This window comes from Suricata suricatta, chromosome 16 (genome assembly GCF_006229205.1).
Source record: "Suricata suricatta isolate VVHF042 chromosome 16, meerkat_22Aug2017_6uvM2_HiC, whole genome shotgun sequence".
In the NCBI taxonomy this organism is placed as follows: Eukaryota; Metazoa; Chordata; class Mammalia; order Carnivora; family Herpestidae; genus Suricata; species Suricata suricatta.
In genome coordinates this window covers 9,777,442-9,799,272 of record NC_043715.1, presented here as the reverse complement: position 1 = coordinate 9,799,272, position 21,831 = coordinate 9,777,442, and the positions used below count along the sequence as shown (strand labels likewise).

At 49.9% G+C, this 21,831-nt stretch overlaps 2 protein-coding genes across 5 annotated transcripts in view; both read left to right on the top strand.

Annotated features, from left to right (window-relative positions):
* The window catches only part of MON1B (MON1 homolog B, secretory trafficking associated), a 10,702-nt gene extending 3,950 nt beyond the window's left edge, over positions 1–6,752 (top strand). Inside the window, exons 5-7 of the mRNA XM_029925340.1 lie at positions 1–568; positions 922–1,069; positions 3,313–6,752. Of these exons, the coding sequence (XP_029781200.1) occupies positions 1–568; positions 922–1,069; positions 3,313–3,522 (926 nt within the window). The 3' untranslated portion in view covers positions 3,523–6,752. The remainder of the gene's footprint in view (positions 569–921; positions 1,070–3,312) is intronic.
* Positions 4,590–16,197, top strand: SYCE1L (synaptonemal complex central element protein 1 like). 4 transcript variants are annotated; one of them, XM_029925336.1, is made up of 11 exons: positions 4,590–4,671; positions 9,161–9,223; positions 10,874–10,933; positions 11,123–11,197; positions 11,755–11,802; positions 12,070–12,124; positions 13,676–13,739; positions 14,560–14,629; positions 14,715–14,794; positions 15,089–15,273; positions 15,373–16,197. In XM_029925336.1, the coding sequence occupies exons 1-11, from the start codon at positions 4,629–4,631 to the stop codon at positions 15,641–15,643; spliced, it is 1,014 nt and encodes a 337-aa protein (XP_029781196.1). In that variant the 5' UTR covers positions 4,590–4,628; the 3' UTR covers positions 15,644–16,197. The 4 variants fall into 4 exon arrangements, with proteins under 4 accessions (XP_029781196.1, XP_029781197.1, XP_029781199.1 ...); XM_029925337.1 differs by having other exon boundaries at positions 15,089–15,173; positions 15,373–15,493; XM_029925339.1 differs by having other exon boundaries at positions 14,707–14,794; positions 15,089–15,173; positions 15,373–15,493.
* The last annotated feature ends 5,634 nt before the right edge of the window (positions 16,198–21,831 follow it).

The following is a 21,831-nucleotide window of genomic DNA, read 5'->3' as shown; positions in this document are numbered from 1 at the left end:
TGCTCCTGGGCGCTGTGCGCTGCGTGCCCCTGGCGCGCCCGCTGCGGGACGCGCTGGGCGCGCTACTGCGACGCTGCACGGCGCCCGGCCTGGCGCTGTCAGTGCTGGCGATCGGAGGGCGACTGGTGACGGCAGCCCAGGAGCGGACTGTGCTGGCCGAGTGCCGCCTGGACCCAGCCGACCTGCAATTGCTGCTCGACTGGGTGGGGGCCCCGGCCTTTGCGGCAGGAGAGGCATGGGCACCTGTGTGCCTGCCCCGCTTCAACCCGGATGGCTTCTTCTACGCCTACGTGGCTCGCCTGGATGCCATGCCCGTCTGCCTGCTGTTGCTTGGCACCGACCCCGAGGCCTTCCATGACATGGCTACCTGCCGGCGCCTGGTAGAGGAGGGCATGCACACCCTCGGGGCCATGCGTGTTCTCCGGGAGGCTGCCCGCTTCTCTAATGCCCCATCAAGCAGTGCGCCTGCCTACAGCGTGCAGGCTGTGGGGGCTCCGGGCCTCCGACACTTCCTCTATAAGCCGCTGGATATCCCTGACCATCACCGCCAACTGCCTCAGTTTACCAGGTAGGCCCTGACCCTATGGGCAGTTGTCTGGGCAGGAAGGTTTCTCTAACTAAAAGATTCTTCTCCTTGACACGAGGCGGGAGAGAGCCAGGCGTTTTCTAGAAAGATGGAAGAGAATGGGTGTGCATCTGATGAGGGAGGCTCAAGGAATCCCTTAGTCTAATGGAGCAGAGGGCCCTGGTACTCACGGAACCCTGGTTCGCTGGGGAAGCTGCGCCTCCAACCCCTGAGAACCCTCAGGTCCAATGAGGGGCTCGGCTCCCTCATTTCATGGAACTCCTAGACTGAGGGGAGACGGGCCAGCCAAGGAGGCCTCTGACTGACCTTGGCCTCCCCTCTCTCGGTCCCCGCAGCCCTGAGCTGGAGGCCCCGTACAGCAGGGAGGAGGAACGGCAGCGCCTGTCGGACCTGTACCACCGCCTGCACGCGCGCCTTCACAGCCCCTCCAGGCCCCTGCGCCTCATCTACCACGTGGCCGAGAGGGAGACGCTGCTGGCCTGGGTGAGTTGGCTCAGGGTCTGAAAGAGTTAGCTCCCGACTTCAAGCCTCCCCCCCCCCCCCCCCCCCCCCCCCCCCCCCCCCCCCCCCCCCCCCCCCCCCCCCCCCCCCCCCCCCCCCCCCCCCCCCCCCCCCCCCCCCCCCCCCCCCCCCCCCCCCCCCCCCCCCCCCCCCCCCCCCCCCCCCCCCCCCCCCCCCCCCCCCCCCCCCCCCCCCCCCCCCCCCCCCCCCCCCCCCCCCCCCCCCCCCCGACCACAACAGCCTCCATCAAGCACGCTCTGCTCTGGCCTGCGTCACCGTTCCTGACACTGCATGTGTGTCTGTGAAACCCAGGAGGATCTCGGGCCTACAGCCCTCTGGTAGCCCCGTCATTCTGTTCATTGTTCCCCCTGTTCCAGAATCCAGGGTCTTTGACTCTGAAGAGGTCGCATTGACAACCATCCGTGTGCCTGCTGCTTCCCGGTTAGCCCTGCCTGTGTGTGTGTGTGCACCAGTGCACGCGTCAACTCTGGGCCCCCAGCGCGCTTGAACGTGACAGGGTTGGTCCCAGGCTGTGCCTTCTGCCCGGGGTATCCCCCCTGGGGTCTCCCGGGCTCCTCTCCTCACCTCCCGTGGGTTTATTAAGGGTCAGCTATTCAGGGAGTTTGGTCAAGGTGACCCCGTTGGAAACGGCACCTGCCCCGAGGCTCTGCCGTTTGGTACCGTATAGTAAATAACGTATTGTACATCTGTTGTGTATCAGGCAGTGTTCTCACCTGAGGATTTTCTTTTACTTTAAATGTTTTTTAACTTTCATTTTTAAGCAATTTCAGACTTAGAAAGAAGCTGCAAAACAGTACAAATAATTACCATAAGTAAGGCTTTCACCTGGTTTCTCCAGATGTTAACCACAGGCTCTTAGTAAAATCGGGAAATTAGCCTCAGTACAGCACCATCTAAGCCACAGCCTTCATTAGGTTTCACCAGTTGTCCCACTAATGCCCTTGACTGCTCGGGAATCCAGCCTAGGATCGTTGCTGGCTTTATTTGTTGTTCACTCCTTAGTCTCGTTTATTCTAAACCCTCTGTCTCCGTCCTTTTTGTCTTGCTTGCCCTTGGCATTTCTCAAGGGTACCAGCTACTTCGTTTGCAGAATGTTCCTCAACTTGGGTTTTCCTGGTATTTTACCGTGCGTTTTCAGCAGAACTATCCCCCGAGTGAGTGATGTGCCCTTCTCTGCATCCTATCAGGGGGTCCACAATATCAGCTTTCCCACTGTTGATGCCACCTTCGATCACTTGGTCAACGTGGCATCTCCCAGATTTCTCCCCTGGAGTGTTCTTCCTCCTTCGTCCCCAGCAAATACCTTGTGGCGATTACGTCAGATTTTTTTTTTTTTTATCATACGTTCATCTACTAATTTTAATGTCCATTGATGATTCTTGTCTGCAGTAGTTTCTACTTTCGTGTTTACCAGCTAGTGATTTTCACACTTCGTCATCCCTTCTACATTTATTGGTTGAGATTCTACTACTAGATGGAAGAACTTTTCCTTGCCCTATTTGTTGGATTTTTAATTTTCTATCAATATGACCTTATGGATTTTTCTTTAATTCAGTGGGCTGACTTTTCTGTCACTCACTCTGGTGCTCGCACGGTCTCTGATGTCGCCAGGTGGCCCCTGTGTCTTTCTGATAATGTCTCCATCAGTGTTGAAGCAACCTCAGTACATGATGTTCCCGGCTCATCGTGCCCGTCCTGGAATCAGCCATTTGTCTAATGAGCCCTTGTACCTTTTAGTGGAGAATGGCATTTCAAAACCAAGATATCACAGGCCCGGGATTTTAAATTGGGTTGTCAGGGGATGATTCACTGAAGAGATGGCGTTTAAGGGGGAGGTGGCAGGCCATGTGGGTTTCTAGAGGGAGAATGTGGAGCTTGCCTCCAACAACTGCTTAGTAAGCATTAAGCACTGTTGTTGTTATACTTGGTGCACAGATGAGCAAACTGAGATCAGGGAAGTGTACACACACACGCACACGCACACACACATCCAGCATTACCCAGTTGAAGCCATTAGATCCAGCCGATTCCTTGGCTCAACTGAAAGCCCCTGGCTTTCACCCAGTGACCACATAGCACCAGGTGGGAGCCCTGGCCACCTGCGTTTTCCAAACAGGAGACAGGCATGGGGCTAGGGTGGGGTGGACAGGACTGGGCATGACCAGCTCTGGCTCCGCTGACTGTGTCCCCTCTCAAACCTGCAGGTGACTTCCAAATTTGAACTCTATACCTGCCTCAGCCCCCTGGTGACAAAGGCAGGTGCCATCTTGGTAGTGACCAAACTCCTGCGCTGGGTGAAGAAAGAGGAGGACCGGCTCTTCATCCGCTACCCACCCAAGTACTCCACACCCCCGGCAGCCCCCGCCGCCTCTGCGGACCAGCCTTCCCATAACGGCTTGTTCACTGGACCTTGAGCAGCTGCTAGATTGAGCAGCACTGGGAACCACCACCTTTAGCTTTACCTTCTGTCTCCACCCTGGAAATGGGGCAAAGGAGGGGCAGGGGGGAGGCCGCCTTCCCGTGCACCTCCCCCTCTGGGGGAAATCCTTGGGCCTCCCTCTGCCTCCCTCTCTCTCCCTCTGCCTCACCTCCTCTGCTTGGATGATGTTCTAGCCTCTGTGAGGGGCTGTCTCCTCTACCACACCCCCTGTCCTGCATCAGGAGTCACCTCCTTGATGGGCTCTCAGCCCTGAGGGTCCAGGGCTGGCCAAGGGCCCTATGGGGGGCTCACAGAGGCTCTGGAATTGGAAATGCCAGCCTAAGGCTGGAACGAGCCTGGGGATATTTTAAAGAAAGAAGTATACATAAAAGACCTAAAACCAGTTCCCAGGAGGACATTCCTTTGCCCTTCCCATACTTCATCCTTATCTTGTCGGCAGTGGCCTCCAACCCTTCAGCTGCTGCTGCTGTCAGTGAGAAGGTAGCCGCCAGGGGCCTGCCTGTCCATGTATCCCAGGCAGAGCACCTGACTTTGCACATGGCTGAGAGCCAGACTTTTTACCCAGGAGGTGCGCTCCGTTTCCCCGGCTCCTTGCATCCCTCCGTGAAACGGAGGAAGCATCGCCTAGGCGGTTTCGTGAGGCTTTGGAAACGGAAGGGGACTTGAACTCTTGTGTACCACCGCACAGCACATGTATATGTGTCCCAGACTTTGACAGCCTGCACAACACGGCAACCCAGAGAGGGAAAGCCGTCCCCAAGGTGTGTGTGTGTGCACAGCACTCATTCCTCAACCGAACTAAGACCCAGGTGTGCTCTAGTTGCGCCTGCGCTTCCCTCGGTGGGCCTCTGGGTGTACGCATGCGCGCTGTCGGCACCTGGCTAGAGCTGAAACCTCATTGCTCCTCTACCCGGGTCAACCGATGGGCAGACACGCACTACACGCATGCGCGCTGGAGCGCCTGTAACCCTCGCGTAGGTTGGGTTTTTTTTTTTTTTTTTTTTAACCAATTGTCATCCGAGTCACCCGCAAGCTCAAACCCCAACGTGGAAAACTGCGGGGAAGTTAGAGCCTTTGGAAATGGAGCCGCTGGAAGTTGTGGAGGAGACCGAGGAGGCTGAAGGTAGGGAGGGCAGCAGGCCTCTCCCCACCAGGGCAGGAGGGAGGGAGGCTCTGTCCCCTAACAATAACGAAGTATTGATATTGGTACTAAGAAAGTAAAAACGTAAGCTTTCTATAAAAAAAAAACTCTCCATCAAAGGGGAGACAACTAACACGCATATTCTCAATCTAGATTAACTCCCGTCAACTTTGTTGGGTATGTTGATTTAAATGTTTGGAAGAAACAATAGACTATATATTTCAATATGCATCTCTTTAAACAAAAACAAAAAAATGGAGGTGGATGTTGTCTCAAAAATCACCCAGCTGCCTCCGCACTGGAGAAAACCCACGGTAATTCCCCAGTACCGTTTCACACCCAGCCCAGGTCCCATTTCGTGTGGACTCTTAGGTCTTAATGGAGAATGGCCTCTCCCATGGACAGCTGCTTTTCTCCGCAGCATTTTGTCAGTTATGATAGACCACATCCTAGGGAAAGGGGAAATACTCCCTAGAGATCATCAGAAATAGCAGTGTGGCCGGAAGAAGAAAATCTCCCAAGATAGTGAGCCGCCACTATCCCACTAACATTTTTTTGTTACAGACATTTTCGGAATACACACAAGTACCCATCACTCTTGTTTCAAAAGTTGACTTTCTGCTCTCTGCTCTATCGCTGCCCCCGTTTCTGCACACTCTTCAAACCGTTATATTAGTAACATGTTGGATTGCATCTTTCCAGATCTATCTATGCAGACATCATCAATAATTGTGACTGTTCACCTGTTTATTGTTATTTCTTTCTCTAGCACCTAAAACAAGGCCTGCCTGGCACATAGTAGGCGCTCAGTAACTTTCTTTTTTGTAACATATGGATAATTAATGACAGGAAGAGCTCTCTTAAATAAGGGCTACACGTGGAGGGCCAGCTTTCTCAGCAAAGAACAGACAAAGAAAGCTGCAAGTAGATCTCATGTATTGAGCACTTACTGTAGCCCTTAGGATAATAACAACTGCACTGAAAACTATTTTAGCATCAAGTTTTCAAATTAGTCAAAATTGAAGTTATTAACTTCACCAGCAAGGGAGAAAATTGAGAAGCATATCAAGTTATCATTCTAGCTCGTTGAAAATGGCTTGAAAAAGAGAGACATCTCGTATTGATTACTCGATGGTGAAATGGCCTGTCTCTTGCCACACTCAGAACTGACCAGTAAAGACTCTGCAGAAGCAGTTTGGAAGAATATGTTTAGCATCTAAAATACTATCCCGTGTCTTTAGTCACTGTGCTCAGTAATCAGAATATGCAGATGTGTAGACCACAAAGGATCATTGGAGTGTAGTGGACGGACGTAAAACACGTGGAGCAATCGGGAATGGCTGGATTTAGTATGTCCATGCATATCCTGGAATGCTCGAGTGGTGGACGTTATTTTAAGCAGTAGGGGAAAAGATCCAATTTCACTGAATATACTTAACAATTGATTTTAAAGGCATAAGATCATGGTTTATTGACACAGAATGAGCTCCAACGGCAATCATAGTTTTATGAGAGGAAAGCAAGTTGGGATTTAAAAAAAAACAAAGGGACAGTGTCGACAAGAGCCCCTATGTATGTTGTGTACAGAACAGTGTCTGAAGCTAAAAGCCGAACTAATGACTGTCAATAAGGGACAGAAGTTTTTAGGAGTGTGGTGGAGGTATTTTGTGATATTTTTTTTTTCTTTCAGGGAAATGTATTCTATAATTTTAAAATATAAGAGAAAGAGGGAAATGTTTGAATGGCATCTGAGGATCATATATCAATATTAAGCAATGTTGACATCCTAGTTTTGATGGTTATACTGTGCTTACCTATGGTTAGAGCCTCCTTGTATCTAGGAAATATACACTGGAATATTACGGAATAATGGGCCATGATGCCTGCAATTCATGTTACAGAAATGCTCACAAATGGGAAATCTGATACAAAGGCAAATAGGAGCATTGGGGCCTTTTTCTACCACTTTTATGTACATCTGAAATTATTTCGAAATAAAATGTTAAAAGGGACTCATGCTGTACAGGCCGTTTGATAATATACATTTCTAAAATTTGTCATCAGGATGTTGGTCTGATTATTTAAAAGACGTGCTGATAACTCACGATGTCTCGGACTCGATATGAAGAGGAGAGGAAAAACAGATGGAACTTTGGCAGAAATGGTTACAAAAGCCAGCTGTAAAATGCACGGAGACAATCACAGTATCTGGGCACTGATGGTATCACATGATGACTGTTAATCTTGGTGTGATTACAGGTTTGGAGTCCTCTAGGAAAGTGTCCTCAGGGAGTTGAGACTCTTCGTGAAATATCTGGGGATGAAGTGTAGTGCAGCATAGGGCTTGCTTGGAAACACCTCAGCACAGGAAAACGTAGCTGAAGCAAATGGTTGTCAGACCTCAGCAACGCATAAATCAAAAGTTCATCATAGCGTCCTCTCTACTCCCGGGTGCATTTGGAAATTTTCACATGGCCTACTAAGAAGAAAACAAATCATTAGAAATACTCCCCCCTTGTTAATAAAGTAGCTTTAATTTTTGTCTCACCTCCAAATATTAAAAGAGTATTATACAAATTAAAAAATCTCCAGAGGAGACATACCAACCTGTTATTACTGATTATATCAGAGGAAAGCAATAAGATATAGGGCCAAGGAGAGAAGGAGAAGTTTCATTTTTAACTTCACTTATGTCTGTAGTATCTGAATGTTTTTTTGGGTAAGAAAGTAAAAATTAAAGCAATACATAAAATCCATTTTACTGAAAGGTCTGAGTGTGTTCAAGCTATTGTCGGTAGTTACCTCTGGGAAGGGGAGTGACTTCAAGAAGGAAGCTTTTACTTTTAGTCTAACTTTTTCTACATTTGCTTAGTAAGTAAAAATTCAAATGCATAATTAAATTAATGCATACTAATTTGTAAAGGATTTCAGACAAGACAAAAAGATGTAAAGAGTGAACAGACCACCAAACATTTTAACAAAATTTAATAAAGTCAGGTTAAGAAAGAACCCCTGAATTACAACATTATTTCTAATGGCTGCAAAAGATTTCATCCTACGAATGTGCTATAGTTAACTCTGATATCTTTAGGTTGCTTCAGATTTTTAAGATTAGAAGCAATGAACAATTTTCCCACCATCCTTTATTTTCTTAAGATAGATTCTGAGATAATGGAATTTCTGATTTAGAGGATTTGAGTAATTTTTTTTAAATATTTACTACCAAAAAGTTTGAAATATAATACTGGTTTTGCCTGTCGTTTTGGCAAAAATGAAAAAGTTTGAAAACTTGTGCCAAAATCCAGCGTTGGACACTTGATCGACTACGCCACCCAGGACCCCCTTTTTACAATTTTTAAAGTGACACAGGCTGGTGTTAAATACATATAGAAGGATAGATGGTGAAAAGTGTTTTGGAATCAAGATCCAAATACATTGGATACAATTGGATACATTTACAAATAACACTGAGTGGTACTTGTGTCAAGTCTCTTATAATTAATAGAGTTTCCCCCCTCCCTCTTTTTTTTTTTTTTTCTTTGCACTGTATTTGTTGCAGAAACCAAATTGTCCTGTGGAGTTTTCCAGCATCTGGATGACACTGATTGCATTCCCATGGTCTCATTTAACATATTTCCCTGCCCCTTTTATTTCTTCTGAATTGGTATTTAGGTATAGAAACCTGGTAAGATTCCTGTTTTGTTTTGTTTGGCAAGAATCCTTCCTAAGTGGTGTTGCAATCTTTCATAATACCTGGTTGTCTTTTTTTGATGTTAGCATTCATTAATAATCATATCCTAGACTATTGATTCCTTTCAAAAATATGTTGTTATTTTTAATTTTTTCATATTATAATACAGTTAGATAATAGAGGGTTATGTTTATTTATTTTTGAGAGAGAGGCCAGGGGAGGGGTAGGGAGAGAGGGAGACAGGATCTGAAGCAGGCTCTGCACTGAGAGCAGAGAGCCCGACTTGGGGCTCGAACTCATGAACCATGAGATCATGACCTGAGCCAAAGTCAGATATTTAACTGACCAAGCCACCAAGGCATTCCAGACCCATTGAGTCTTTAGGAATTTGCAAATCGTGGCCTATAATGCTTTTTTAAAATTATCTGAAATCTTTCTGCCCTACTGCATCAGTTTGAACTTCATACTGATTCTAAACAGCAGCAGCAGCAAAAATGTGTCCCCTCCTCTCATCCCTGAGTTTCATTTCATTAAGGCGATGCTGGGGTATCCTTTGACCTCTTAGGAGAAGCTGAATGTGAGGAGTCCTGATTCATCCAGCACACATCACAAACCTCAGGGACCAGGGATGGGGTCTTGCAGGAGCCCGGCTCTGTTTGGAAACCTGCCTCTCAGCCTGTCCTCAGTTCTGGGTCAGGGCTGTCTGCGCCTTCCTTCGTCCCTTCCCAGATGGGCCTGGGCCTTCCCTCCCTCCTGAAATTGTGGTTTTCATCTCCACAGGGCAGACCAAGCCTTTGAAGGTGCCTGAAGACTTGCTGGCAATGGTGAAAAAGCTGCACAAAGGTCATGCATGTCTTTGTGTCTGAGGCTCAGCCTGGGGTTTGAGTCAGGCAGATGTGTTCAACCCCAGACCCCTCAACTCACAACCTTGGGAAATTATCCCATTGCACATTCTCCTATACAACTTAATTATTTGAACTAAAAATATAGCTTCAAAATTCAAGAAGTATAAGAGGATGGAAAACCCCACTCTCTTGCACCCATGGGCACACTCTTGCACACACACAAACACCAGCTGTCCGTGTCCCTGACCCAACGGCTAGCAGCAACTATTTTTAAATTCTTAGGTATTTTTCCAGAAAGCTAAAAAAAAAAAAAATACATTCATGGGTACATATTCTTTGTCCTCTCTTTTTATATACAAATGGCAAGAGACAATGCAAATGGCTGTACCTTGCTTCCATTGTTGAGGGGGCCTAGATGCCAGCCTACATCAGGGCTGGGGCAGAGTGCTGCTAGGTTTGAGGTTTGACTCCCACCCCAGCCCATCTGCAACTTAAATACTATGATCCATCGGTCTGTTTGGTCTGTTCCAAATAAAAGAGAACTGCTCCTTCCTCCTGCCCTGCACACTGTCCCCCACCCCCATGACCACCTGCAGAAGTGGTTGGGGCTGCTGCCTAGGCTAAAATTAGGCAGAGAGCTTACAGGATTGGAAATGCAGAGTGTTCACGACCGTCTGCAATAAAATGAAGACTCAGGATTTGTTATCGTAATCAGCACCTTGGAGAGCATTCGGGCTCCTAGAAGCCTCCGGGATGGAGTTGGTGGCCTCAGAAAGGCAAGGGCTTGAGTTTATTAACTCCAGAACTCCAGGGTGTCAGGGTTGGTAGTGAGACCCAGCAAGGGTTGGGAAGCCTTTGTCCCAATTCTGTGCGGCTGATTGAAGCCAGAGAGGGATGCGGAGGAAGTCTTCTCCATACAGAGTACTGAAATTGGGGCTGTGAGAAGTTGGAAATGGTTCCCTAGGGAGAGAGTGATCTCCCTGTCACGGGAGGAAGGCATTTTTCCCATTTCTCAAATGAGGCCGATACCACAGTCGGAGGGGCAGAAGCGACTGCCAGGCTTTCAACAGGCTGGAGCAGGTGGGAGAGCTCCACTGGCTCCCGCCACACTCAAAATCACATCTAGAAGCCTCCAGCATGCCCCAGGAGGCCCTGCGTGGTCTGCCATCCCACTCTCCCCACCTTGACCCCAGGTACTTTTGACTTGCTCACTAGGCTCACGCCAGTCACGCCAGCCCCTTAGCCATTACTTTGGGCTTCTGCATCACTCACTCACACTTCTGGGGCTTTGCCCTTGTCTCTCTGCCCCCCCCCCCATGAAACGGTCAGGGCTCCCTTTGCTCACCTCCATATAAAGAAGTACCTTTTACCCTTTCACTCTTCAACCCCTTGCTTCACTTTATTTCTACCCACTGCAGTTACTTTCACCCATATTGATAGCATATATGTTTGTTAAATGTCCATTTTCCCATGCAGAATGCACACCCCACAAGGGTGCCTCTCACAGAGCTCGACATATAGCAGGAGGTCAATAAATGCGTTTTGATTGCTGGTATCAGAGACACTGTGCCCACGCCCACCCACCTCCATCTACCTGAGACTGCCAGGTATCTCTCTTCTCTGGCTCAGTCTTTCTTTCATTCTGCAGAGGGAAGCCTGGAGCCACAGATTGAAGACCTGATTAACCGGATTAATGAGCTTCAGCAAGGTAAACGCCAGGATGTAGGCTTCCTAGCTGGACAGGAAGAACCTGGACCTGGAATGGCTCTACTTCCTGAGCTGTAACATCCAGCACCTGTGGGTTCCTAAAAGATGAGTCTGCAGAGTCACGGGGTGCAAGAGAATAGCAGGGTTTGAGGCTGCACTCACACCGTGCCTTCTCTTTTTATTGGCCTAGCAAAGAAGAAATCCAGTGAGGAACTGGTAGAAGCCCAAGCTCTCTGGGAGAGCCTGCAGAGGGAACTGGACTCCTGTAAGTGGCACCAAAAGAGGGACCCAGAGATCTTATGAGCACTGCTGATGTTCTCTGCTCACCTCAAGGTCTTTGCATGGGCTGTTCCCTCCACCTGCAGTGCTCTTATCCCTATAATCCAGGTTGCCTTTTGCTGTCTCCTCACCTTTCTGCTGTTAGCCCAAACTTCATGCTAACAGGTCTATCTCAGTGCCCCATCTAAGTATAGAATACCACCTTCTGTCTGTCACTGTCGCTTTCCTGCTTGATTTGTTTCTTCACAGCTTTTATTCCCACTTGACATTTATTTCTAGTCATCTATCCCACTGGTATAAACCCTGTGCATTGTCCAGTCTTCATTTCTTTGGTGTTTACAGAGAATGTGGACACTGGGAGGGAGGAACAGGATCAGGATGGCCCCCCGTAGGAGACTGGGTGTGGGTGGCAAGAAGATACTGCCCACACTGGCCTGGCACTACACCTTACCGTCTGTCACCTTGATATGCCTTGGGCATGAAGTGTCAGTGGGGGCTCTGGGTATGGCCCCTGGCAGCTCAGAGTGTCACTGTGTTTTCCAGTGAATGGAGAGAAAGCTCACCTAGAGGAGGTCTTGAGCAAAAAGCAAGGTATTTATCAGCTGTCTTCATTGTTCTACCCACTTCTGCCCACAAAAGCCCACAGTTCCCGGAATAGCTAGAGGAATCCCCCTGAAACCAGAGTCAGGATGCTTGCCTCTCTGCTCACATCTCTCCCTTGGCTGCCCCCTGACTCAACGTAGACACTAAAGGCCTCTGAGTGCCCTCTGCTGTGTGATATGATGTGGGGGCCATTGTGTCCCCATCCCTGACTCCTCGAGAGTTCACACAGGGCTCCCTTGGTTCCTCTCCCCACAGAGGCACTGCGGATCCTCCAGCTGCACTGCCAGATGGAAGAAAGTGGAGCTCAGAGGTAAGAGGTCCTGCCCACCTCTTCCCTACTTTGTTCCTAGTCTGAAGGAGGAGGGGTCAAGAGCTAGGGAATGTACACCTTGGACACATACCTCTCATTTTTCCTTTCTGTAGAGTAGCTGGACGTGAGACTCCCCCCTCATCTTGGTATCAGATGATGGTGTTGAGATTAATTGGCTCATTTAAACATTCATTGCTAGTTTCTTTATTAAGCAAATTTCACCACTGGTGTTATTCTAAATCTTCTCTTGGTTATTCAGCTCTCCCCACCATCCATCTGTTCATTTGTTTATTAATCTGCCCATTTAGGGCCCCCCAGCCATCCATTTACCCACCCATCCATCCATTCATCCACACATCTATGCAGCGCTTTTCCAGACAGACAGACAGACAGACAGACAGCCGTTATGTCTTCAGCTTTCCACCTAATGATCTTCCATCCGTGCAAATACCCATTCACCCTCACTCCATCTTTCCAATCACCCATTCATCTGGCTGTTTATGTCTTCACCCAACCACCCATCCAGACATCTATTTATCCTTCTAGGAATCCTTCTTTTATTTCTCTGTCCAGCCATTGTCCCTCCACATGTCATTTCTCCAGCCAGCCATCCTCTTTTCTGTCGGCCACTCACCCATCCAGTTACCGTCCGACCAACCATCTCTCTATCCACCTCCATCCTTTGAACCTTCCCTTAACATGTTCTTGGGACCAGAGGTCTCACACCCCGGTGGACCATGATTTTAACTGTGTAGGAAACCCAGCGATAAAGTGGATGTATGCTTAACCACACCACACATAGCAGTTTATGTTCAGTTTTCTAATCCTCACACTGACAAGGACAGGAATTAAGGGCCACTGTCACCTTCCCACCACTCCCACCATTTTACATACGAGGAAACTGAGACCCAGACTGGTTAAGTAGCTTGTCCAGGGTCACAGTAGAATAGCAGATCCAAGACTCAGATTGGGACTTTAGAATCTCTTAAGCTGAACTCCTGCACCCTTCACAGAAGTTTCTTAGGAAGGCGTGGTTTGCTGAGGGACAGGATGGACAGGGTGATCATCTCAAACAGAGGCCCATAATGCCGCACATTCTGTCACAGAAGAAAGAATGATGCGGGTTATGAACAGACCACCATGCCCCCCTCCTGGTGAAGGAAGTGGGGGCTTAGTTAGAGACTGTGCCTGAGAGCTGTCTTTCTCCTTCCGGGAAGAACATACTGCAGGGGTCCACGGAGCAAATGTCTGTCCCTAACTCTCAGGTTACAGAGAGTTGCCGACGGAGGAAGCCGGGGTAACCCCACATCTGGGCCTAATGTGGCACTGGCTGGGCGTGGGAGTGGGGCTCGCACCAGGGAGAGTTTGTTGGAACAGGAGCTGTTGGAACCAAGGCTTGGAGGACAAAGCCCATAAACGGGCTCCCAGTAGAGGGAGCACCAGGCACAGATCAAAGGTCCCCCAGAGGAATCCCCAGACTGGGCCAGGCTGAGTGTCAGTGTCAGTGTCAGCCTAGCATGTGCCCTCTCATTCCTGGGTTTTGGCCCCTAGGTTTCAGGTTGAAGAACAGCTGGAGACTTTGATGAGTCAGCACAAGGACCTCTGGGAGTTGCACGTGAGCCATCCTCATTACCTCCAACCAAAGCGCCTCCTCTCCGGGCTGGCTCAGTGTCCACCCACTGCTCAGCCCCAATGCCCTGGAGTAGTCCTTGACTCCTTTCTTCCTAGTCAGCCCTTTAACTTTTACCTTAAATCCAGCCACCTGTCACCATCCCCCATCGCCACGCCTAGCGTCCGTGGCCCGGACTCCTGCAGTAGCCTTTGCTCACCATCCTGCTTCCTTCCTGCCCACCTGGACTTCGCTCCCCTTGCGGTGGCAGACGGGGACCCTGAAAAGGCCATGGTTTGATTATCCCTTCATTCTACTAATGTTGCTGGAGGCATCCAGCAGGAGGAGACTGTGGGGAGCCAAAGGGGCCAAGTATTTGCTGTCCCCAGGATGGTTGGGAGGTGGGGGCGGGGGGTTTACTCAGACTCTAAACAAAAAAATAGGTAGATAGATCATGTAATGTCAGTGGGGAAAGACTCTCTAAGCAGGTGACATCTGAATACAAACATAAAAAGAGGAAAACATTCAGGTATCTTGGTGCAAATGCTCCTGGAAGAAGAAAAGGCAATGCAAAGGCCCTGAGGCTGATGCATGCCTTGGGTATTTGAGGAAGAGCAAAGGGAGGGGGGAGTGAGAAGAGATTGAGAGGGGCACGAGGACGTAGGTAGCCTTTGGAAAAATGTGTCTCCACCATCACCAGCCACAGCAGGAAATACACATGGAGTTAAATACTTGAATGAACGAATGAATGAATGACCTAATTCGGGTAAGGGCTTGCTGAGGGGACTGAGAGGGCAGACAGACGGACAGGTCTCCTCTCTGGCAGATGCTGAAGCAGCGACTGGCCTGGGAGATACATACCCTGCAGAGCAGCAAGGAGCAGCTGCTCACTGAAGGTGGGACTCCGTCCAGGGGGCGGGGCCGGGGCCGCCAGAGCTCCTGGCCCCGCCCATGACGCCCCGCCCACCCACAGAGAAACAGGCCCGGGCCAAGCTGCAGGAGGTGGAGCAGAAGCTACGCCCGCCACCCGAGATCGGGGGCGTCCGGATGGTGAACGATGGGTGAGAGAGGCAGAGGGTTGAAGAGGAGCAGCCAGGAGGAGGGGAATGGGCTAACTTCCCCCCCCCCCCCCGCCCTCGGCACAGCCTCCAGCCTCCAGCCTCCAGCCGCCCCTCCCTGAAGGGCCGACCCTGGGGCGAGTTGGCGGGAGCTCTGGGCGCGGCGCCACTTGCACCCCGGCCGCTCGCGCCCCGGCTGCTCTGCGTCTGCGGCCTTTGTCGGGATCTCGGTGGCTTCCTCCACTTGCCGCCCCACTCTCGTTCTCTTCTTCCCCTCCCCGCCCCCCTGTTGTCCAGGCTGCAGGCGGAGGTGGAGACATTCGGGGGGCAGGACATTGCCCAAACCCATTGCACCCCAAAGGACAGGGGCTGCAAAGGAGAGGTAGGGAGCCCGGCGATGGCGGCGAGGGGACAGAGAAGGCGGGGGTCCCATCGGAGTCCCTGAGAGTCAGCGCCCATGGACAGCAGGGCGTCCCGGCGGGGTACGTGAGGGACAGGGAAAAGGCAGCCGCCCGCCCGCGGGCCTGAAGGCCAGGGCCCTCGAGAGCCGGGGCCCGCAGCCTGACTCGTGGCTCCCGCAGGCCGGCCCCGAGCGCCCTGGCACCCACAGCGAGGACCTGGAGTCGCCCTCAGACCAGTAGGACCCGCCCCGACCCCCTAGCCGACCCAGAAATAAAGGCGAAGATTTCGTTCAGTCCTCCACTTCCAGCTTCTGTCTGTCCTCCCGGGGGCCTTGGGTGTGGAGGGCGGGGCCCTTGCTCCCCACGGGCCGGGGGCGTGTCCAGGCACTCTGGGCGGGGCCTCGTCCGGGCCCCGCCCGTCAGTCGCGTGGCGGGCTCAAGCAGAAGCTGAATGAAAGTCCCTGAGTACCTCAAAGGACACGTGGGTGTCAAGGCCACCCCATCTGCAAGGCGGCCCCTCCAATTCCTAACTTTTACCAACAAGGGCTAGAGGGAACGTGTTAAGCACCCACAGAAGGTCCTGTATGTCTCCCAGGTGATCCCAGCGCTCAACAGCCCCCTGCATTCCCCACAGACGCCCACTGACCTCTGGGCCTTCTTCCCCTGCCTCCCTCACCCGGTCATTTCCAGTCAGTTGCTGCTGCACCTTCGCCAAGTACTTTTTCATTTCAGGGCCTTTGCCCTGCTGTGTCCTCGTGTGGGTGCCCCTCCTCCAGCGCTCTTCACCAGCAAGTCCCTTAAGTATGTCAGCTGCCTTGGGAGGCTGGCATGGGAGACCCTGTTCCTACAAGTGCCTTGTTGGGGTGCCTGGGTGGCTCAGTGGGTTGAGCATTTGGTTCTTGATTTGGGCTGGGTCATGATCCCTGGTGGGATCGATGTCCTGGTGCGACTGATCTGAGTGTGCATCCTGCTTAAGATTCTCTCTCTCCCTCTGCCCTCAGCCCCTTCCCCCTTCCAAAAGAATAAGAATAAATTTTTTAAAAAATTAAAATTCAAAAGGTGCCTTGCACCAGGGTGCTGTCATTTACTAAGCAGGTGGTCATAAAATGCATGTGCTGGCTGCTCTGTGCCAGGCTCTATTCAGAACAGAGGTTTATAATCTATTAAGTGCTTACCAGCTGGTTCATAATCAACTTATTATTAGTCCCAGGCTACAGATGAGGAACACCAAGGTGTGTTTATCTCTTAGAACAGAGAGTTTTATGCAATAAGCACTCAGTGAAATTGTACCTATTCTTTATTATTCTCACTACTATTCTTATTAATCCTAATCTAGAAATGAAGAAAACTGAGTCAGTGAATGTATACAGGAAGCCCATAATAAATGTTCGGTCTTGCCATTGTCATGGTTATAGCACAGATGAGGCCACAGAGAGCTTTAATCCCTGTTCCATGGCTCATACCCGGCCAGCTGACTACGGGCCGACCTCTGATCCCCAGCCCCGCTGTCCATCTGCCTTAGGCCAGCCTCCAGGGATCTTTAGGGATTTTTGGTGTCTTTATCACCCTGTCGGTGTCACACAATTGGGCAGCCTGAGTGTTCTGCTGACTTAGCATTTTCCTTCTAGGAGTCCAATCCTGGCCTCCTTGCTCACTGACTGAGTAACCTCAGCAAATCGATTCTTGTCTCCAAAACTCTCTTGCCGAATTTGCAAAATGATGATCCCAGCTGTGCAGAATTGCTATAAGCCTAGCCAGCTGCTCGCTCCTCCAGGCTCTCTTCCCCGAACCCACAGAGAAGCTCACTGCCCCTCATTGTCGTTGTCTCCCAGACTGAACTCAGAGTGCAGACTGACCAGCCCTACTCTGTCTGCCTGGGTTCCAGAAAAAGGCCTGAAAAAACACCCTGAAAATAGATGCCCCTTTCAGCTAGTGCCTGTATATTTTGGTACATGCATGAAATCCACTGAAATTCCTTGGGTCTGAGGCTGCTTGTGATTAATTGTTCATTGTTACTCTGTGCTGATTGTTCTTAGTCGTAACCACTGCTGTTCTGTCCTATGAAATCAATCCTGCTTTATTCCGTATTCCTGGAGTTCCCCAGAAGTTTATACTTTGAGTGGTGCTTCTTTACTCTTACACACTCCTTTCTCACCTACACTTAAGTCACAGGAAGTTGTCAAATTATTCCCCAGAAAGGAAAGGTTCAAATGGTGTTCCAGTCAGGGAAATTTTTTGAGCCTTTTCATCTTGATTATGTTGGGATTGTGGGTTTGGAAGGGGATAATATTTGGGAGTGTTAAACAGCAAGGTGAGAACTGCACTTTTGTTAAAAATTTTTATTATTTTATGGAGAAAGAGACAGAGTGAGCATGAGCAGGAGAGGGGGCAGAGGGAGAGAGAATCTTTTTTTAAGTTTATTTTATTTATTTATTTTGAGAGAGAGAGAGAGAGCAAGCAGGGGAGGGACAGACAGAGAGAGGAGACAGAGAGTCCCAAGCAGGCCCTGCACCCCCAGCAAGCAGCCTGACATGTGGCTTGAACCCACAAACCATAAAACCATGACCTGAGTCGCCACCAAGAATCACAGGCTTAACCCCCTGACCCACCCAGGAGCCCCAGAGCTGTGCTTATAGAAGCTGCAGTCATCGATTGGGGCTCTGCTGCCCAGCGTGACGGCTCTGGCCACATGTGTTCCAAAGCACCTGCAGGGCGGCTGGCCCGGACAGACATGCCCCAAGTGCCAAATGCACGCTGGGTTTCAAAATCTTGGAACAAGAAAAAAAAAAACCACCTAAATACATCATTAATAAGTGTATGTTGATTACATGTATAAATGATAATAGTTTATGAATAGTTATATGCATAATATTTAATGAATATGTTGGCTTAAAAAATATTAAGGTTAATCTCACCTTGTTTTTTCTTACTTTTTTTAATGTGGCTGGTAGAAAATTTCAAATTACACATATGCCTCCCATTGTATTTCTATTTCTATTGGACAACACTTTTGGAAGGTGTGGAAGGGGACTGGGCCATCTACTGGGCCCCTGGCCCCTCTGTAGCCGTCACCTGCAGCCCACATGGTTCCTGGTCTACTGGTGTCTTGATCTCGCTTGATGCCTTTGGGGCCAGGAGCTCAGCACCTGGAACAGTGTTTCACATGGGATGGACACGCAGGCTGGGCACGTGCACAGCGATCTGCGTCCTGACTCCCGCCCCTGCCCCGTGTACACACCTCAGTTTGTGGACACACAGATCACAGAGTCTCACATCTCAGAAAACATTCTAGTGGATTCAAAGAACATAATTTTGGTGTGCCAGATTTCCTTGCTCACTCGGGCCAAAACGCTGAACACCTAGATAAGTATAAAGTTTCTTGGAGTGCCATTAGCAAGAGGCTCAAAACGTGTAGATTACAAAATGGCCAGGCTTCAGGGGCGCGTTTTATACAATTGTCAAGCCATCAGGACTGTGGAATGGCTGGTGAGGAGCAAGACAAGCACATGTTCTTAAGCTTCTACCCTACGCTGTATTTATTAACTCTGAAGGGACTGGGGGGGAGGGGGAATCTACCTTTACCAAGGAGAGATCAGCGGGCGAGACCACCTGAACCAGGGGCAAAGTGCAGCGTGACCAGCTGTGGGGCCGTCGGACCAGATCTTCTTGGTGTGACGCCTGGGAGGTACACATCATCACGCATGTGGGTTCTTGATGAAAATGCTTAAATGTAATCAGTTGAAAGCTGTACAGTCAGGGGTCAGCACAGCTGTCCTGCACGTCAGGAACAGGTTGGTGCTGTGAAAAGTGGGAGAAGCTCTTATGTCTGAGTTTCCTGTCACTGTGGTGATAAAGTACCTCAAACTTGGTGGCTAAACCGAAGGCATGACAAATGTGTTACCTCATCGTTCTGGAGGCCACAAGTCCCAGTTCTGGACGCCTGAAATCAAGGTGTCATCAGCGTTCTGTTCTTTCTGGATGCTCTTAGAGAGAATCTATTCCTTACCTTTTCTAGATCCTCAGTACTGAAATACTTGCCTTAAGTACTTGCCCCCTTCCCTCCTGCTTCCATCTGCACATCTCCTTCTCTGCTTTGACCCTCCGCCTCCCTTTCAAGTGCCCCTCTGATGACATTAAATAATCCAGGAAAATCCCCCAACTCAAGGTGCCTAACTAAACCACACCTGCCAAGTCCCTCTCGCCACGTTAGGTCACAGGTTCTGTGGATTAGGAAGGACATGGACACCTTTGGAGGCCATTACTCTACCTACCACCCTGGAGGACTTCTCCAAGGGGAGACACCAAAGAGACCAAAGGCAATTCGTGAAACTCGATTGGGCCCTGGATCAAGGCTGGGAGAAGACAGCTGCAAAGGACATGGTGGGGTCCTTTGGGGGAATTTAAGAATAGAGTGAAATTTGGATGACAGCGTAGAATTAGCATGGATTTCTCACAGTGGCACCGGCAGGGGGTTGCTTGGAGAGTGTCCTTATTTTGGCGAGATGAGGGCGGAAGTAGGCTTTAAGTTTCATCATGTTCATCATGTCTGCCACCAGTGCCCCAATGCTTTGGCAGAGCGGAAGGGTGCCCATGTGTGTGTTTAGAGGCGGGGAGGATGAAGTGGTGCAGAAAGATATCAGTCATCAGTCTAGGGGGGTACTTGTAGGATTCTTTTTCAAAGACTTGAAATCCCTTCATAAACCTAATAATAAGTGGAAGCTTGGGGCTCCATTTCCATAGCCCCTTCCTGCCTCCTCCTACACGTCCCAATGAGAAGCCCCTGAGAAGTCAGACTTTACACTCTGCACGAGCACATGTACCACCGGACTTGAGACTCTATCCCTGACCCACAGGAAGCACAACCCCTCTCCATTCAAACTCTTGACTTTTTCCAGAGGTGACCGTTCTGGTTCGTGAGGTTCTGGTTAGGTCCCAGCTCAACTCTGCCTTCCTAATGAAATTTCTTTATTGGTATTTGGTCCCTCAGAAATGAGAAGTGAATCTCAGCTCCTTTCGTCTCCAGCAAACTGCCGTTGCTTGTCGGGAGATGTTTTGACTCTCTCCTTGGCCAGGGATTTCAGGAATTATAAGAAGCCCTTGCCTGCCCTGCAGCAGCCTCCAGAAGGAAATGAGGGCTCTCACACTGGGGGCCCCTCCTGGTCTGTAACAAACCTTTGTCCTTGGATGTTTGATTTGCTAGTTGTTCTCCGGCTCGACTGACCTCGCTCTCCCCGCCCACCTCCTCTGCCTGCAGGGCTGGTAGTCAGTTCACTGAATTTATTCTCAGAACGTTGCTTCTTTGTCTTTCAGGCTCACATGTGAATGACCCCTGGGGGAGCTCAGCTTTGCCAAAGACTCCACAGCAAGCCCCTGAGAACCAAGTTAGAAAGGAGCCAACCTTGAAAACGGGCAGAGGAGCCAGAGGGACTTGAGGGGTTCACATACAGGGAAAGGGATTGACCAGACGACCTCAGTAGCCTCTTGGGGGGACATTCCTCCATCTGTCCAGGTGATGGAGCAGGGGACGCGTGACAGACTAGCTCCTGGGACCAGACTGCCTCCCTTAGCAGCCCAGCTCTGCCACACATTAGCTCTGTGACTTCACCAAGTCACTTGGCTTCCCTGCACCTCAGTCTCCTCATCTGGAAAGCACAGGCTTGAGAGGGTTAAATGAATATATAGAACGTGCCCAAGACAAGATTTCCCACAGCACGAGCACCATGTGGGAGATAGACAGCTGCCATCATGGAGAATTTTCATATTCGCATTTGGCGACCACGCCAGCCGTCACACCAGGTCCCCATCAACACCACAGGTTGATCACTTAACTACAACCAGGATAGAGCTGGGATTCAAGCCCAGGTCTTCCTAACTCGAGTCTAGAATTCTCCCTGTTCCACATGCCACATGGCACACTCCATTCTTCCCCATTCCATCCAGGTTTGTCTGGCTTTCTTGCTTTCTTTATTCTGTTCTTTTCTTTTCTCTTCTTTTCTTTCTTTCTACCTTTTCTTTATCTTTAAAAAAAACAATTCATGGGGTGTCTGGGTGTCTCAGTTGGTTGAGTACCTGACTTCGGCTCAGGTCATGATCTCATGGTTCGTGGGTTCAGGCCCCGCGTTGGGCTCTGTGCTGACAGCTCAGAGCCTGGAGCCTGCTTCCGATTCTGTGTCTTCTTCTCTCTCTCTGCCCCTACCCCATTCGTGCTCTGCCTCTCTCTCTCTGTCTCTCAGTAATAAATAAATGTTAAAAAAATTTTTTTTAAACAATTCAACTGAATAAAACCTGAAGACTTTATTGGCTTTATTCAGTGACTCCTGAATGGGGCAGCATCCAATCTAGCAGATACCAGCTGCCCTGAGGTGCTGTACGAAGCACAAGGCTTCTAGGCAGAAGGGAGCAGGAGCGAGGAAGTCTTAGGGCGGAAACGCTGGTTGGTTATTGCAGACTCACTTTCCTCCAGGAGATGGCAGGGGTCCATCAGGAAGGGTATCTGATTCATGCTGACTTGCTGCTACCTTTCTGGTGGGAACACAAAAGGTTATGCTGATTACTCCTTTAGCGATTTCTTGATTTTACTTCTCTCTCTCTCTTTTTTTTTTAAATGCACTTTTGACACCAGCTTCTGCCTGTTTTCCC

Coding starts and splice junctions, on each gene's coding strand:
- SYCE1L (XM_029925336.1), top strand. CDS start 4,629: ATGGAGCCGCTGGAAGTTGTGGAGGAGACCGAGGAGGCTGAAG. Junction 12,125..13,675: donor GAAGAAAGTGGAGCTCAGAG/GTAAGAGGTCCT, acceptor TTTGGCCCCTAG/GTTTCAGGTTGAAGAACAGC. Junction 14,630..14,714: donor GGAGCAGCTGCTCACTGAAG/GTGGGACTCCGT, acceptor ACAGAGAAACAG/GCCCGGGCCAAGCTGCAGGA.